This window comes from Notamacropus eugenii, chromosome 7, assembly GCF_028372415.1.
Source record: "Notamacropus eugenii isolate mMacEug1 chromosome 7, mMacEug1.pri_v2, whole genome shotgun sequence".
Lineage (NCBI taxonomy): Eukaryota > Metazoa > Chordata > Mammalia > Diprotodontia > Macropodidae > Notamacropus > Notamacropus eugenii.
The window spans coordinates 31,426,644-31,444,236 of record NC_092878.1 but is presented as its reverse complement, the minus strand read 5'-3'; the positions used below and the strand labels follow the sequence as shown (position 1 = coordinate 31,444,236).

Below are 17,593 nucleotides of genomic sequence, written 5' to 3'. Positions count from 1 at the left end.
CCAATACAGGCCTCTAGGCTTGGCAAAGCACTACCCTTTTTAAAAAGTAACCTCTTTTAAAATTTCAAGTATTTGTTTCTCTTCTTAGGAAGAAAAAGAAGATTTCCATCTCCCACACTCAAAGTCTAAGTCAGCAGCAAAAATTCACATTCCTGGATACTCAAATCTTTAACTTCTGGTTGAGTTAGTTCTCCGTTAGTAGCCTCCTTCTGAATGTCCTCCCTGCACTGGAAAAAAAATGATGCTAATTGGCATCATCCCTACTGTTCCTTTTTTAGGAAAAGTTCTGTGTATATTTCAATGTTTATTTTGTTTAAATATTTATTATGTTTAAAAATATAAATGAGGATTCTTCATCCCCCTTGCCTCCAATTTCAACTACTTGCTTCAACTACAAAATCTTTAGCTTTTCCATCTTTAGTTACTGGCTTCTGTAGAAGGGTACCCATGTAACTCTCCAGACTGCATCCAAATCATACATAGTCTCAACTAGAGAGAGAGACAGACAGACAGACAGAGACACAGAAAGAGAGAGACAGAGAGAGATAGACAGAGAGAGAGAGACAAAGAGAGCATGTGAGTGTGTGAGCGTGTGTGTGTGTGTGTGTGTGTGTGTGTGTACGCTTGTCACACTCCAGAAGGTATTAAAATACTTCATTTGATCTCAACTTAATTTTTATCTGCCAAGACATTTTTCCATCATTACAATTCAAGAAACATTAAAGACATGTAAAAATCACTATGATAGACAAAAGACAAGAAAACAGCCTTGCCCTGAAGAAACTTTTCATACTGGCAGATGCATGTATGCATACATATGTATACCCATACACATACATGCATGTGTATATGCACACATGCATATACATATACACACATACAATTTGAGGGAGGAGTGCAGAAATCAGGAAGAGTCATAATGGAAGAGGGGGCACTTAAGATGAGTCTTAAAAGAAGCTAAAGCTTCTAAAAGGCAGAGGCAAGAAGAGGTATGAATTCTAATCATGGGGGATAGTCTGGAAGAAGGCATGGGTATAAATAACAAAATGCTAAGTCAGGTGATAGGCATTAAGCTGAAACACTAAGCATGTGAAGGATAGAGAGAAGAAACAAGTCTGGAAAGGTAGGTTTGTGCCACATGTTGAAGGGCTTTAAATGCTTCAGAGGCAAAAAGGAGAGTGAAAAAGAGAGCTAGGCAAGCCCTGGCACCTCATAAGTTAATTCTAGCAGCTGTATGGGGAGAGAAACTATGCAAAGAGTCCAACTGGGAGACTCCTGCAATAGTCCCAGCAAGGTACCCAGAGAGTAATGGCTGTGCAAAGCTGGGTAGTGAACCTGTGAATAGAGAGATAGGACAGATGCAAGAAAGATTGTGGAGGGAGAATAGACAACATTCAGCACCTGAGTGGATATGAGGGAAGAGTCCGGATGACCTCAGGGCTGAAATCCTGGGTTACTTAGTAGGGGCCTCTAGAGGCAACAACATGGTTTCCATTCGTCTGCTACAAAGTACCATCATGATCCTCTTTGGTAGAAAAATAACGGCCAGGGAACAGTATCACTTTCAGAAAGGCAATCAAGCCAAAGAGGCAAAACAGCTTAAAAAAATAAAAGAGCTACAAAAGAAACATAAAAGTAATCATTTTGAAAACCTTTTCTGCAGGGCTGTCTTTACGGTTTAGACTTTTGTAGGCCTAAGGGGAAGTGATGATGTATAGACATAGAATTTCTGATCTTTGTGTGATCATAAGTCACTCATTACTACCATCTGCACAAAGAACTGCAGAGCTGGACTGTTCACTCTAGAAGCACTTCTTAAATCACTTCCAATCAAATCAAAACATCAATCAAGGTATCAACAAATATTTACTGAATGCCTACTACATGCTGAGAACTAAGCTTGATGATGTGAGGAAATACAGAAATAGTCTAAGCTGCGATCAGTCTTTCAGAAAGTTTACAATCTGGCTGGAGGGAGAAGACACATGAAACAATTACAGGACAATACAACAACAGAAACGTAACTGCTAACTAATCCTATTTATGAACTTAATGCAGAAAAAATGGAAAGTGGTAAGCTATATTAATTAGGCATATAATAGGTACCTTAATTAAGGTATACAGGTAACTAGGTGGTACAGTGGATAGAGCACTTAGCCTGGAGTCAGAAGAGCTGAGTTCAAATTTGGATTCATACACTTACTATCTGTGTGATGCTGGGCAAGACATTTAACCCTGTTTGCCTCAGTTTCCTCTTCTACAAAATGAGCTAGAGAAGGAAATGGTAAACCACTGCAGTATCTTTGCCAAGAAATGGGGTCACAAAGAGCTGGACACAACTGAAAAACAACTGAACAATACATTAAGGTATATATTAGAATCTACCTGTTGCACTTTCTTCTCTAGGTGTACTCCTCAGTTCTAGATACTTGACACCATCATCAGCAAATTCTTTAATAACATCTTTTGTGACCTGGTAACACATTATTATATAAAATGAACTATTAATGTGTATAATGGGTAAGTGCTGAAGTAAGAGAAGTGATCATTTACAGGAAAAACTGTTACATACTCTAAAATATATGAAATTTTGCAAGATGGTTTGCAAAATTTACAACTGCTCTGCTCCCTTCACCCATGCTAAATTAAATTCAAAAGTGAATCTTCTGACTATATCCTTTACTTCCCCTTTAGCCATTTAAAAAGATTCTAATCTGTAGGTTTGTGGGAGCAAAGAAAGGAGATAAAGTTAAAATCACTAAGATTAAGATACAGTACCTGTCAAAAGAGAACAGGCCTGTAGATTAAACCTGAAAGTGACCATGGAGGTTATCGAGTCCATGTTTTACAGAAACTTAGGCCCAGAGAGGATAACTGATCTGCTCAAGTCTACCCAGGTAGTTATTGGCAGAGAGGTAACTGAACCCAGCTGCTTTGACTCAAGATGCAGTATTTTCTCAACTGCATCAAACTGTTTGTTTTCCTCAAGGAGTTTATGGTCTGGTAGAGAAATAGGACACAAAGAGACCTGACTATAATATAAATAGGCCACAAATAGAATGAGAAATTATTTTGTAATCAAAATAGATAAGCCAAAAGAAAATTCTTTTTCACCCTTTCATTTTTCCCTAATAGTCAAGAATACTAAAATCCCCACCCCCACCCCTTGCATAAGGACTCTAAGTAATGCCATAGTGATCAGTCCCAATGGTTTATACTGCAATGCTTCTAAAACTGTGGGTTGTAAGTGAAAAAAGTTTTAAAAAGTCTTGGTCCGTAGAACTCAGTTCTGAGTGGTATCAAGGAGTCATATGTAAATTTATCTAAGCCATTTTTAAAGCTGCCTTATTTCTGCAACTTCCCCTTGATGTGGTGACATCTGGAGGTAAATCCTACATGTTACAGGGAAGCTCCAAATACAGAAAATGTTCTGGAGAATATTAGGCTACAGATGGAAACATGGGAATAGATTTCACTTCAGAAAGTGTATCTGTTTTGTCTTACTTGTTAAGACAGACTTAAGACTAAATCTCTGATTAATCTTTAAAAAGCATTGACCTTTATGTATTAGTTCCTAGGCAACTGATTTATATTGGTTTTGACAAAGGATCTTACTGGAAACAAAAAACTCAAAATCTTCCATCACACACATTATGGCAAACAAAAAAGCAAGATTTGAATTATTTAATAATGTAAAAATTCCTAAAAAGTCCTTTAATATCTTACCATTAATATATCTTCAGGGCTAGTAGTAATCTGATGAATGAGCTGAAACACCTGGAAACATCTGCAACAAAACTCAGAATGAATTTTAAAATGCAAACACACTTATTATCTCAAGAACTATCATCACAGAGAATAAAGCATTTGTCTTTCACTGTAATGATAAGGATGATATATTATCATCTCCCTTAAGCTCAAAAAACCAGAAATCTCTGCAACCAATGTGATCTTGCCATTCCACTTATAAGCTCAGAAAACATGAGGAACCCCACCCCTCCAAGTCCCTAAACAAACTCCTTATGCTTACTCTTTTAAAGTTCTTTTCTTTCCTTTATCAATCACAGTCATCTGATCATGGATTTTAAGATCTGGCTTTTTGGCTATTAGCTTCTTCATAGTAGCAGAACTAATGGATCCATTCAAGTGGGCATGAAGTTCCTAGAAGGAAACAATTATTAAGAATTCAAGTGCCAACAGTGTGAAGACAAATGTAATAATCAGGTGCTTACACTGTACTAGGCAAATATTTGGTCTATTTTCATTTAAAGACATACTTTTTAAAGTTTTTATTTTACTAATGTAAAAAGCTCAAAAATAAGCAATTCTGCTTAGCAAATTTACTTTTATGAGAAAAGACAACACATTCATCAACATAAAAATTAATATTAATTCAAGAATTATGTGATCTATCATTTAATTCTCACCACTTTGGGTAAATCCAAGTAAAAATTACTCTTCTGTGGTGGCTGCAGCTCTTCCATTGCCATCATGATTCTAATGGAAAAAAGATCTTCGTTCAAACAAAACAAAAGAGATGCATCCGTAGATCCCAAATACTGCTATTCTTGTTGTGAATTGCAAAGTATAATTCTATTCAGCATGTTCTATAGTCTGAAACTTCTCCTACATAGGCTTGCTTCCACAAATTCTTCCACCATTGGTGCACAACCAGGTCAAGAAAGTGTTATCACCTACACTTTCACAGAACATGAACGTTTTCCAATACACAAGACTATTTTAAGAACAGACCACACCTGAGTAATAGGATTCCTTTAATCCACCCTTTCGGAAGCACAACAGTAATTAGGGAGAGCATGGGGGTGGGGTAAGAACCTATCTTCAAGAAATGATTTTTAAGGGATCTAAGGTTTAAATATTTTTAAGTCTCTGGTGAGGTAAAAGAGGACTTCAATAAATTTTAATACATTAGGCCAAGTATCCACATGTCCATATGATAAAGTTGGCAATTTTCTACTTTTTAAAACTAGCATATTCAATTTTGAATTTGTTAATTCCATCTGGATGAAAAAGGTACAAAACACACATTACACACTCTCTCTTTATCATACCACTACTATATATTATATCTATCTACTTTTCAGGATAGGATAAGGTTAAAATTTACTAAATTCCAAAAGAAATTCATGATTATTTAAAGCCATGGTAGTCTCTTTCTCCCTCTTTAATTTTCCTAGTGCTATTATATTGCTAGTTTCACTCCAAAAATTTTAGATTTCATCCTTCCATATCCGGGTTTAAGGGTATATCCTATATAATATTATTGCTGACTCACATGTTGCCCTTTCCCCACCTCTATCCAGTACTCATCCTTAGGATGAACAGAAGGAAGGCTTATCTCTAGCTTTCTCCTTCCATGGATCAAAAATAGTCCTTGAAACACATGATTTTCTTTTTATAGTCTACAGGGGACAGAAAGAACCTGCTATGCTTAGACAAGGTAAGGCATTAAGGTTGCAGGAACATTAAAATAAGGAAGGACCTCTCCTAACGTTTAATACAGTTTATACAGCTCACTAGTAAGAGCCTTAAGTTTTTATACAAATTTTTCACAGGTTGAGACATATATTTTTAAAAATTGCCAATGACTAAATATTTCCCGCATAAGCAGGATGCTAGACTTGTTAAAACTATAAGTTCCTTGAAGACAAGAACTATTTCACTTTTCCTTTGGCATCTCAGTGCTTAGCACACAGCACAAACTCAGTAAATGTCTGACTGCTGAACCATGCCAGTGCCATGTCATGGATGATTCTAGGCTTCTGGGGCAGAGGTCAGAGAGATAAGGAAAAACTGGAAGGCAACCCCAGCTATTTCTCAATTCCTGATAATTTTTTCTTAAGTAAGAACATGAACACAACCCCTATTTCCTTCTACTCTTATACTACAGACTTTTTTGAGGATGGAATGGAAGGTGCCAATCTCTTTCAACTTTCATCCAACAAAACAGTCTTTGTGCAAGTTCTAAGGTATAGGGAGGATGGGGTGTGTACTAGAGTTCATAACAAAGTCTATCTTGGAGCACCAAGGCACAAATTTCAGCTATATCTACTTTTCTTTCTTCTTTAGTCTTTTAAAAAAAATCTCCAGATGAGTCCCAGATCTGTATACTCAGCCCAAGTCTCTCTCCTAAGCTCCAACCTCACATTACCAGCTGCCTTTAGGACATCTCATTTGGATGCCCCATAGGCAACTCTAACTCAACATGTCCAAACAGAACTCATCTTTCCCTTCAAAGCCTCTCTTCTCCCCAACTTCCCTATTCCTGTCAAGCATACCACCATCTTCCCAGTCACCCAGGCTCTCAACCTACCACTCTTAATACCTCTCTTAAATTCACTCCACATATCCTACATGTTGCAAAGGCTTGTCTTTCATTCCTTCACTGCATCTCTAATACAATCTCCTTTTCACCATCCCCACAACTGCAACCCTAGTTCAGGTCCTCATCACCTCTCTGGACTACTACAATTACCTTCTAACTGGTCTCTCTACCTCCTCCCTCCTCACTCCAAGTCATCCTCCACTCAGATGCAAGGTGGGTTTTCTAAAGTTCTAGTCTGATCAAGTCACCTCCTTCCTCACAATCAACTGGCTTCCTGTTATCTTCAGAATCAAATATCAAATATAAATACCATAATAACAAATATGAATAATGAAAAATGGAGCTCTATTTGGCTTTTAAAGTTCTTCATAATCTGGCCTCTTTCTACCTTTCCTGGCTCCACATGCCTTACTCCAGCAACACTGGTCTACCTGCAGTTCCCAGAACTTGACACTCCAGGTAGCCTTTTAGCTGTCCCCCAGGTCCAAAAACACTATACCCTCATATTTCTATCTCTTAGTTTCCATGACTTCCTTCAAGACTCAGTCTCAAATACTACTTCTTGCCTGAGGCCTTTCCCAGTCCTCCCAGATGCTAATAACTAAGACTCCTTCCCATCTACTCTGTAAATATCTTATACCTATCTAGTTATTTCTGTGTAGTTTTCCCCAGCAGAATGTGAGACCCCACAGAACAAGAACTGTCCTTCTGCCTTTCTTTGTATCCCCAGTTCTTAGCACAAAATATGAATATGTGCCTGGTACTTAATAAATTCTTTTTGACTTGGCTTGTTAAATCTTCTTAAACTCAAGGGAATCTAGCTTCCTCCAGTTGACAAAGCACCACTGAACTCTCCAGTACTGGATCCTTCCTTCTCTCATACCACCTGACACATTGATTGGGCCCAGAGGTGCTGGTACACTGCTTGCTTCTTCCTTCCATTTCCAGGCCCACCCTCTGCAGTCATCATAAAGCAACTTCTCCTTTGAGGTTTACTCTATCCATCTAAATCGTTTTGTCTACATCAGGATTGGGGAACCTGCAGCATTGAGGCCACATGTAGCCTTTTAGATCCTTGGGTGTGGCCTTTTTACTGAGTCCAAGTTTTACAGAACTAACCCTAACCCTTATTGTTGTAATCTACTGGCTTCCAGTTCTCTTTCCATCCTTTCTCAAGTTAAGTATCTGGCTTGTACCTGTCCATCCCAATATTTGCCTTCATACTTAGGGATTTCAAAAAAGCATGATATCCTCTCAAACAAAGTGGGCTCCCAATACAATCTCCTCAGCTCCCACAGCCTGTATCTTATTCCACACATGCAGGAATGAGCAGTACCTCAGTTCTCACTATCAACCGTAACCGTGTAACCTACATGATGCTAAACACCAAAATTCCCCTGAATATTCTAACTTCCTCCCTTCCTCAAGCCACCTCAACCTATTACATGTTCTCTTGCTCCCTGCTCCCCTTTCTCCCTTCAGTCTTAACACTACAGAGCTGACCCCTTCAGGTATACACTGTCTTCCATTCACTGTCATCTATCCTTGAATCCCTTGCCCCCTTGTCTTACTGGAGCTCATGCCCTGCCAATGCCCAATTCTTGGCTAGCAAAACCATCTGCTCTCTCCAATCTTACTCCCAAGCTCCAGAACACACAAATGTGTTGACCTTTGATTTCCTACTCCTTTGCTTTAGACCCTGAGAAGGGGACATATCATCTTGCAAGGGCCAAACTCCACCACTTGTCTTTGATCTCATTGCCTTACATCTCCTCCCAAAGGTTGCCCTTTGGATTTTGACCCTTTGATTATTCCTTCCAGTTCATCTTCAATTTCTCTCCAGACTTCTTCCTTCCCTGCTGCCTAAAAACCTGTTCAGATGTCTCCTTTAAAAAAAAAATCCCAAAAAACCCCACTTTATGTGGTACTATCCTATAATTTCTTGGTGTACTTTCCTACAATTTCGTCTCCTTTTGATAGCCAAACTAATTTTTTTTTTAAATTAGCGTATATTTATTTACTGGGAGGCAATTGCAGTTAAGAGACTTGCTCAGGGTCACACAGTTAGTAAGGGTTTGAGGCTGGATTTTGAATTCTTACTGACTCCAGGGTCAGCACTCTTTCCACTATACCACTTGGCTGCCTCCTCCCCCTTTTTCTTTTTTTTTAATTACTAAAACTTAAATACACAATAATGATAGCCAAACTATTAAAAAATATATATACACTCATTGCCTCCATTTGCATGCCTTGAGTCACTTTTCAACATCTTGATAACTGCTTCTGATCCCACATCAATTGGAACTGCATTCTCCAAGTTTCTCCAGCTAGGTGGTACAGTGGATAGAGCACCAGTGCAGGAGTCAGGAGGACCTGAGTTCAAATCTCACTTCAGACACTTGACACTCACTAGCTGTGTGACCTTGGGCAAGTCACTTAACCCCAATTGCCTCATCCTGGGTCATCTCCAGTCATCCTGATGAATATCTGGTCACTGGATTCAGATGGCTCTGAAGGAGAAGTGAGGCTGGTGACCTGCACAGCCCTCCCTCACTCAAAACAAAGTCAAGTGTAAGTCATATCATTATTTCTCTGATGGCATGGTCTTCTTCTGCAACGAAGGACGAACACACCGTGGATAGAGCAGTGGGCTCAGAGTCAGGAAGACTTGAGTTCAAATGCAGCCTCAGTCACTCACTGCTGTGTGACCTTGGACAAGACACTTTAACCTGTTTGCTTCAGTATCCTCAACTGTAAAATGGGGCTCAAAACAGTACCTACCTCACAGGGCTGTTGTGAGGAACAAATGAGATATCTGCAACTAGCACAATGCCTTGCACACGGTAAGTGATCAATAGATACTTATCCCCCCTCCCCCACCTCCCTTTCCTTTAATCCTACGTTAAATCTATTAGTCCTTCTTCTACTCTTCACCTTCCTTGACCTCTCAGCAGCCTCTAACATTGTTCATTGTGCTTTCACTCTTGGTTTTCATGACCCTGCTCTCTCCCATTTGTCTTCCAACCTAAGGGCTCCTTTTCAGCTTCCTTTTTCAGATCATTCTTCTCTTGGCTTCTAAGCATGGATGACCCCCAAGTATCTGTTCTGGAGCTCCTCTCCTCTAACTGGCTCCCTTGATGATCTCACTAGCCCCCTGGTGTTCCACCATCATCTCTATACAGATGATTCCCAAATGCATATACCCAGCCTAATCTCCCCAATTTCAGTTCCATGTTGCCATTGCCAAAAGACTGTCAGACATCTGACATCTTAAACTCAACACATTCAAAATAAAACTCATCTTCTCACCAACACCCACCCTGTATCCAAACTTACCTATTTCTGTTTGGTGGCACTACCATGCTTCCAGTCACAGAGGTTTGCAACCTCAGAATCATCCCTGAACCGTACCCCTCTCCCTCAACCAGCAGAGCCAGTCAGCTGCTATGTCTATTACCTCCACAAGATATCTCATACCCATTTCCTTTCCTTTCTCCCACAACTACCACTCCAGTTCAGGCTGAACTCTTACAATAGCTTCTTCACTGTTCTCCCAGATTCCTGTCTCACCCCTCTACAATCCATCCTCCATTCAGCTACCAAGTTAATATTCCTGAGACATACATCTAATCACATAATTTCCTTGTTAAAAATTCTTTAGTGGTTCCCTAGCATCTTTAGAACAAAATACAAACTCCTTGGCAGTTAGAGAACAGCTCTAACGTCGCTTTCCAAACTTACTCTTCTATGTTTCAGACTTTTGAGATTATCTGTTCCCTGCGCTCTGCACACCATCTCCTGCTTCCATGTCTTTGCCCAAGCTATTCCCTATGTACAGAAGCCAATCCATTATCACTTGGGCTCCTTAGAATCCTTAGGATCCTTCAAGGCTCAACTCAAGTGTCAACTCCTAGATGAAGTCTTTCCTTTTCCTTTCAGTTGTTAATGGTCTCTCTAGCCTCCAATGACTATATCTAGTTATATATATAGATGCTGTATTTCACTCAGGAGGTAAAGACTGCTTTGTTTTTGTGTCCTTGGGGCCTAGCACAATGCTTTTCATGTAGCAGGTTCTTAATGTTTATTGAAGGATTTCTTTTCTCCCCCCTTTTTAAAAATTTTAACCACAGTATCTCTCACTCTGTTACAATGTAACAACAAAACATCAAGAACTTTGGTTTTTGTCATTGGCAACTCAAGACCAGTGAGTTTTACCCTATTACAGGTTTCTTTCTTTTTACTAATTATTACCCATATGCTCTCTGTTTCTCCTATCAAACATGGTTCTTCCTTCTATTCAAGACTCCCCTCAAAATTCACCTTCTTCAGCTGGCCTTTCTCAGTCCCCCAGTAGCAACTGCTGGTGCTTTCCCTCAGAGATTACCGGCTACCATGTATACATCATATTGATACATAGTTGTTACAGTGTTTCTCCCTCTCATTAGAATGTAAGGATTACAGTGTGCACAGTAACAGCACTACTGCGTGAAGGGTTTAACTATTCTCAGCAATACATGGATCTCAGATCATTCTAAAAGATTTATGATGAAAAATACTATCCACCTCCAGAGAAAGAACTAATGAAGTCTAAATGCAGATTGTAACATACTTTCTTTATGTATTGTTTCTTGGGGTTTTTTTGGTCTGGTTTTCTTTCTTTATGTAATGTTTCTTGGGGTTTTTTTGGTCTGGTTTTCTTTCTTTATGGTTCTTAAAATGTTTTGCATGGTGGCACGTGCCTAATCTACATCAAATTGCTTGCCTTTTCAAGGAGAGGGAGGGGAAGGAGAGAATTTGGAACTCACACTTTCAAAACACTAATGTTAAAAATTGTTTTTACGTATAACAGAGAACTTTAAAAAAATAACGTAGTTTCTTGGTCCTTTAGAAAATAACCCCCAGCGCTTGGCGCAGGGTCCTAGTAAGGAAGCACTTGGTAAACGCTTGACGGACTTACCCAGTTGTCCGCCCCAACTTCCTGCTGACCGAAGCCTGTCAACTCCGTTTAAGTTCCGTGCTGGCTGCCCAGCACTCCCGAGACACCTCAATTCGTTCCCTCGGACCCCTCTTTATTCTACCCAGAAGATCCATGCCGCCGGACCGACTTTGCCCCCAACAGAAGCCACCCCTAAGTTGTTCCCGCCGTCAATCCAACCACTGGGCCAGCATCCGATCTTCACGAACCTACCTCTTTAAAAGTTCACACCTTTTCAATATAACGAGCAGAAAACGGTTTTTCCTTTGAGTCCTAAAGATCTAAGAAAAAGGTTTATTACGTCACATGGCTGGCGCCAGCCGTCAAGCGGATGTTATTGAGATCCTTCAGAAACCCCACCCCGGAAGTCCAGGAAGGCAAAGGGAAGCGTTAAGGGCGAAGCCAATCACAAGCCAGGGCTCGGTGTTCGTCCCTCCCCCCTTTTCTAACTGGTTGGAAACTGCTTTCTTCGGAAGCAGCCTCCTGCGGGACGCGTGGGAAGACCGGCGAGACTTCAGGCCTGCACGGCTGCGAGGACGGGCGAGAATCCAAGTGCCGAGGGGACCACTCGTCGGTGAGCGCCCCTCCGGACGTGTCTCGGCCTCCAGGCGGGTGCCGGCGGCCATGGGCCCGCGCGGCCGCGAGCGCCGGGCTGGGGCGGTCCAGAGTACGAACGACAGCAGCTCCCTCAGCAAGAGCTCCCTGGCGGCCCACGGCTACGTGCGCGACCCCTTCGCGGCGCTGCTGGTGGCGGGCGCCCCGCGGCGCGCGCCGCTCATCCACCGCGGCTACTACGTGCGTGCGCGGGCCGTGAGGCACTGTGCGCGCGCCTTCCTGGAGCGCGCTCCCGCCGCGGGCGGACCGCGCCGCCAGATCCTGTCGCTGGGCGCGGGGTCGGACTCGCTGTACTTCCGCCTCAAAGCCGCGGGCCGGCTGACTTGGGCCGCCGTGTGGGAAGTGGACCTCCCGGACGTGGCCGAGCGGAAGGCGGCGACGATTCGCGCCACGCCGGAGCTGGCCGCTCTGGCCGGGCCGCCCCTGGGCCCCCTGGGCGCCGGCCCCGGCTCGGCGCTGCGCTTCACCAGCGAGGACTACCGTCTCCTGGGCAGCGACCTGTGCGACCTGCCGGCGCTGGCCCGAGCCCTGGAGGCGTCCGGGCTGGAGGCCGGCGCGCCCACGCTGCTGCTGGCCGAGGCCGTGCTCTCGTACCTGGAGCCGGGCAGCGCGGCCGCCCTGCTGGCCTGGGCCGCGGGCCGCTTCGCCGACGCCCTCTTCGTGCTGTACGAGCAGACCGGGCCCCACGACGCCTTCGGCCGCGTCATGCGGCGACACTTCGAGCGGCTGAGCTCGCCGCTGCAAGGCCTGGCCGGCCTCCCCGACGTGGCGGCCCAGCAGCGGCGCTTCCTGGACGCGGGCTGGGCGGCCTGCAGTGCCCTGGACATGAACGAGTTCTACCGCGGCCTGCTGCCGGCCCAGGAGCGCCGGCGCGTGGAGACGCTCGAGCCCTTCGACGAGTTTGAGGAGTGGCACCTCAAGTGCTCCCACTATTTCATCCTGGCCGCCTCCACCGCGGGTGCCCTGGCCCCGGCCGAGCTGCTCCCACCCGAGCACGCCTTTCCTCGGGTGGAGCCGGCCCCCCTGGCGGGCGTCCTGTGCGCCCGCGTGTTAGAGGAGGGCCGGGGCTGTGACCTGAAGCGGTTTGGCCATGCCTCGGCCCTTCTGGGCCCCGGTGTTATCCTCAGCACTGGGGGCTTTGGGGAGCACGAGGGGCGACATGCCAGGATGAGCACGTGTCACGTGCTACGTAGACGACCCGGCTCCGGGTGGAGTGCGGGCCCTGTGTGGGGGGCCGGAGCCCAGTGGGATGGACGCCTCTTCCACACCATGACCCCCTTCTCTGACACTCGCGTTCTCGTGCTGGGTGGGAGGCTGTCCCCAGTGGCTCCCGTCTCGGGGATGTACTGGCTCTCCTGCCCCTCCCCAGAGGGAAACGGTGCTGACCCCCTGAAGGTGACAGTCACAGAGGTTGGCCCAGAGGCGGAGTTCCCCTCCCCACGATGGCGACACTCAGCTGCCAAAGTCCTTTGTCAAAGGCAGACATACTTGTTTGTATATGGGGGGCGCAATGGGAGGGATGCTGTGCTAGGTGACTGCCATTTCCTACACGTGGACACAATGACCTGGGTCACTTTGCCAGTAGAAGGGCCAGAACCTGATGCTCGACACTCTCATAGTGCCTGCAGTTGGAAGGGAGGAGCCCTCATCGCAGGAGGCCTCAGTGTTTCAGAGGAACCGCTAGGCTCTGTACACTTTCTGAAACCAGTCTCTAATGGATTTTGTTGGGAAAGGTTGGAGGTCCAGCCTCCCATCACCCCAAGGTATTCTCACACAGCCCATGTATTTGATGGAAAGCTGCTGCTGGTGGGAGGGGTCTGGATTCATTCCTCCTCTGTTCCTGGAGTGACAGTGATTGACTTGACCACAAAACTGAGCTCTGAATACCGTATTGACACAGCCTGTGTTCCATGGCCTCTAATGCTGCACAACCATACCAGCATCTTCCTACCAGAAGAGCAACAGCTCCTTCTTCTTGGAGGGGGTGGGAACTGCTTTTCCTTTGGTACCCACTTTAATCCCCACCCAGTTTTCTTGGACATAACTCCTTTGAAACTTTAGCAATGACTGTTGCTGTTCCGGTAGTAAATAGGTTGATTTGATGTGAAGGATCCAAAATTAGGAAACTAATCTTCCCCTGAAAGAGTGGATGGAGATTATCTCTGAGACAAACAGACCATCAAGGATCTCTTGTGTAGGAAATCACAAGGTAGTTAAATTATGACAATAAATGAGGCCATGAAGGAGACTGTGGAAGCATACCTGGGATTGTAGGTGAATAAGGCAACCACATACCACCCATTGCCTGCAAAAAACCAAACCACTAGTCTGAAACACAGCATGAAAGGACAGCTTCAACAAAAACAGGAAGGGTTCCCAAGAAAACTTGCCAATCTGCTTTTGCAAAGTTGTCATTTCAGTCTGTGTTTTACCACTTAATTTTGTCTCTGTATATTCAATTTAGGTTACAAATTTCCAGTTAGCATACTTAAGTTGGATTTTGTTTGTTGTTAAAATAAGTTTATTAATTTTTTAATGTATTTGCCCCTCCCACCACACATCCCCCCCATGAAAATCAAAACACTTGTCATAAACATATATAATAAAGCAAAACAAATTCTCACTTTGACCATGTTCCAAAATATATTTCTGCATTTTAAGTTCATCACCTCTGACAGGAGGCAAGTGTCATCTTTAGTCTCCTGAACTCATGGTTTATTATTGCATTGATCAGAATCTAAAGTCTTTAATCAAGTTGTTTTTTTCAAAATTTTTGTCATTGTATAAATTGTTCATTTTCTCACTTCACTCTATATCCATTAACTGAAGTCTTACAAGTTTCCTCTGAAGTTGTCATTTCTTATGGCATGATAATATTCCACTATGTTTGTATATCAGAATTGGTTTCACCACTCTGCATTAAGACAGCTACTTAGTTTTCAGTTTGGGGCTACTGTGAAAAAAGCTCCTATGTTATTTTTGTACATACAGGTCCCTTTCGTCTTCCTTCTTTTCTCTTTGAGTATAGGCCTAGTGGTATATCTGGGTTCAGTTTAGTAAGTTTTGGAACTTAGCTCCATATTCATCTTCCAAAAGGGTTGTACTAACTTGCAGTTCCAGCAACAATGCACCAGTGTTCCTCTTATCCCTCAGTTCCTCTAGTAATTGCCATTTTCTCTTTATTTTTAATGGGTATACGGTTAAAACCTTAAAGTTGCTTTCATTGGTATTTCTCTAGGGATTTAAAGCACTTGATATGATAATTTGTTTTTCTTTCTTTGAAAACTTGTATATATACTTTGGCTATCTCTTGGGGATTAGCTCTCAGTTTCACAAATTTGTATCAGTTCTTTACATATCTTGGATATGAAACCTTTATCATAGAAAGTTGTTGCAATCATTTGGCGTTTTTACAGTACCTTGCACACAGTTCATACAGTAACAAATTGTTAGTAATACATCTTGAATTCTTAACCTAAAGTCTGAACCTCCTGTACTGAGCTTCACCTTACCTCCTGCTCAAAATATATAGCCTTGTGAGGGAAGGATTGTAAATATTTATATTCATTTTAGAGATGAGGGAATGGGGGCTCAGGTTAAGTGACTTGCCCAAGGTAACATAATTATCAAGCATAAGATCTGTGTTGTGCTAAGCTGCATTTATAGTAGTAATGGTCTTTGAGGCTTTAAGGATATGGAGGGAAAGCAGGTATGCATAGCAAAAGTTCAGCAGGCAGTGGTTTGAGAACAGGTGTCCAGAGGCTTCTAAGTGGAAATTTTGAGGTGGTATATTCATATGTAAGACCTGAACCAGGAACGAGTGGAATAGCTTGAAGTAGACAGTACCCCCTAGGAACAGTTGCTGGTGTATACCAAGGAAAAATGCAAAAATGGAAAGGAGGCCTGGATATTCAAAAGAGAATTGTAGGAATGATACTATGAGATATTATGTGTGTAGATAATTTCTATCCGGGGGGGGAGTCCTAGGTCCAAAGGATATTTATAATTATGTAGAGTGTTGGGGCACATTTGAAGCAGCTAGGTGGTACAGTAAATAGAATCTTGGGCCTGAAGTCAGGAAGATCTGAGTTCAAATGAGGGATCAGACATACTATCTGTGACTTTGGGCAGGTCACTTAACCTCTCTACCTTAGTATTCCTATCTGTAAAATGGGGATATCATCACCAACTTCCCAGGGATTTTGTCAGGATTAAATGAGACTGTAAAGCATCTAGCACAGTGCCAGTAAGCTCTATATAATTATTATTGCCCAGCGATTCCCCAAGCAAAAAGACCTAGATAAACCTGCAGACCCAAAATGAGATAGTGGGTCAAAAACACAGCTACTGGTAAGCAGAAAACATACTGGTGTGTGGTTGGTGGAGTTTTGAGTTAGTCTAAGCATTCTGGAAATATCAACAGGAGGTATAATCTTAGATAACCCTTGGTCTGTAAGACTCATAGGAAGCCTAGAGGATTCTGCCATTGGGGTGACATGGCACAGAAGATCTAGCAGCCTCAGAGTTGGAGAACCTGAGTTCAAAATTCCATTTACTAACTGGGATTATAGGGAGGTTATTTAACTTCTTAGAGACCTGGCTTCCTTGTTTATAAAATGGAGGCAGAAATACTTGCACTACTGTCCTCAGGCTTATTCTGAGGAGGGTACCTTAAGTTGATATTGATGTGTAAGTGACTTCATTTGTGGCCCAGAACCAACTTGGTCTGCAGGGTTCCTTTAGATGAGCTGGTTATAGACACAACTGATCTTTTAGTACTGCTGCTAAATACCCCCAAGCCTATCCAAAAGTGAACACAACCACCTAAGTAGTTAAGAAATACCCTTAGTGGGCCTTCAAGTGAATACTCTTCAGTTTAGATTTTCTGTGAGCTACACCTGGAATCACTGTGAACCACAGAGATCTTTAATTCTTCCCAGCTGGATCCATATCCCAAGATTAGTCTGGAAATAGGCTTGTGGTAGTGGGACCAAAAAGAAAAAGAAAAAAACTTAAGTGCTTACTATGTGCCAGGTATTGTGCTAAGCACATGGGATACAAATGCAAGAAGAAATAAAGATAGTCCCTACCCTCCAGGAGTTTGTTACACTCTAATGGAGGAAAATAACACCCAAAAGCTGAATGGGGTGAGGCATGGTGTCAAAGTCAGGAAAGCTGGAAGCAAAGACAGGAACAGAATGAAGGCCACCATGTTGGCCTGGGCCCACCCTTAAAGTGGAGGCCCAAGCAGGGATTTCACCAGTGGGAGAAGGGGACCTGCATAGTGGAAGGATGTTGCAGGGTGAGGAGGCCCTAAGCTCCAAGGCAGCTGAGGAATGGTAGCAAAGTCTAGGAAAGCAGAACAAATTCACTTATCTCCCCCCATCCCTTCCCAACCCCACGCTCCCAACTCCCCAAGAAATTGCCAGCATGGTATAGTAGAAAGAATGCTAGACTTGAAATGAGAACATCTGGATTCAGATTACAAGTCTGACCCTTTCTAGTGGGTTATTTTGTGCGATTCACACAACCTGAACCCAGTTTCCACATCTGCAGCATATTTACACCATCTAACTCACAGGGTTATTGTGAGGAAAGTAGTTTGTATATCTTGGAGCACTATATTAAAAAAATTTTTTCACTTCCTCTCTCCGTAG

The 17,593-nt window shown here is 43.1% G+C and overlaps 2 protein-coding genes across 9 annotated transcripts in view; one reads left to right on the top strand and one right to left on the bottom strand.

Moving 5' to 3' along the window:
• The window catches only part of MAPDA (N6-Methyl-AMP deaminase), a 28,771-nt gene extending 16,948 nt beyond the window's left edge, over positions 1–11,823 (bottom strand). For 6 of the 8 annotated variants that reach the window (XR_011970358.1, XM_072623808.1, XM_072623811.1 and 3 more), the window contains exons 1-5: positions 11,535–11,698; positions 4,428–4,497; positions 4,031–4,161; positions 3,727–3,787; positions 2,386–2,473 (exon numbers count right to left, since the gene is read on the bottom strand). Coding sequence is in view for 7 of the 8 variants with exons in the window: in XM_072623808.1 (XP_072479909.1) it covers positions 2,386–2,473; positions 3,727–3,787; positions 4,031–4,161; positions 4,428–4,493 (346 nt within the window). In the remaining variant the exon portion in view is untranslated. Of the gene's footprint in view, positions 1–2,385; positions 2,474–3,726; positions 3,788–4,030; positions 4,162–4,427; positions 4,498–11,303 lie in introns of all 8 variants that reach the window. The other 2 variants (XM_072623807.1, XM_072623812.1) reach the window with 2 other exon arrangements.
• A 122-nt stretch (positions 11,824–11,945) lies between these two features.
• Positions 11,946–14,744, top strand: LCMT2 (leucine carboxyl methyltransferase 2). Its single transcript, XM_072623789.1, has one exon. The coding sequence runs from the start codon at positions 11,946–11,948 to the stop codon at positions 13,995–13,997; it is 2,052 nt and encodes a 683-aa protein (XP_072479890.1). The 3' UTR covers positions 13,998–14,744.
• The last annotated feature ends 2,849 nt before the right edge of the window (positions 14,745–17,593 follow it).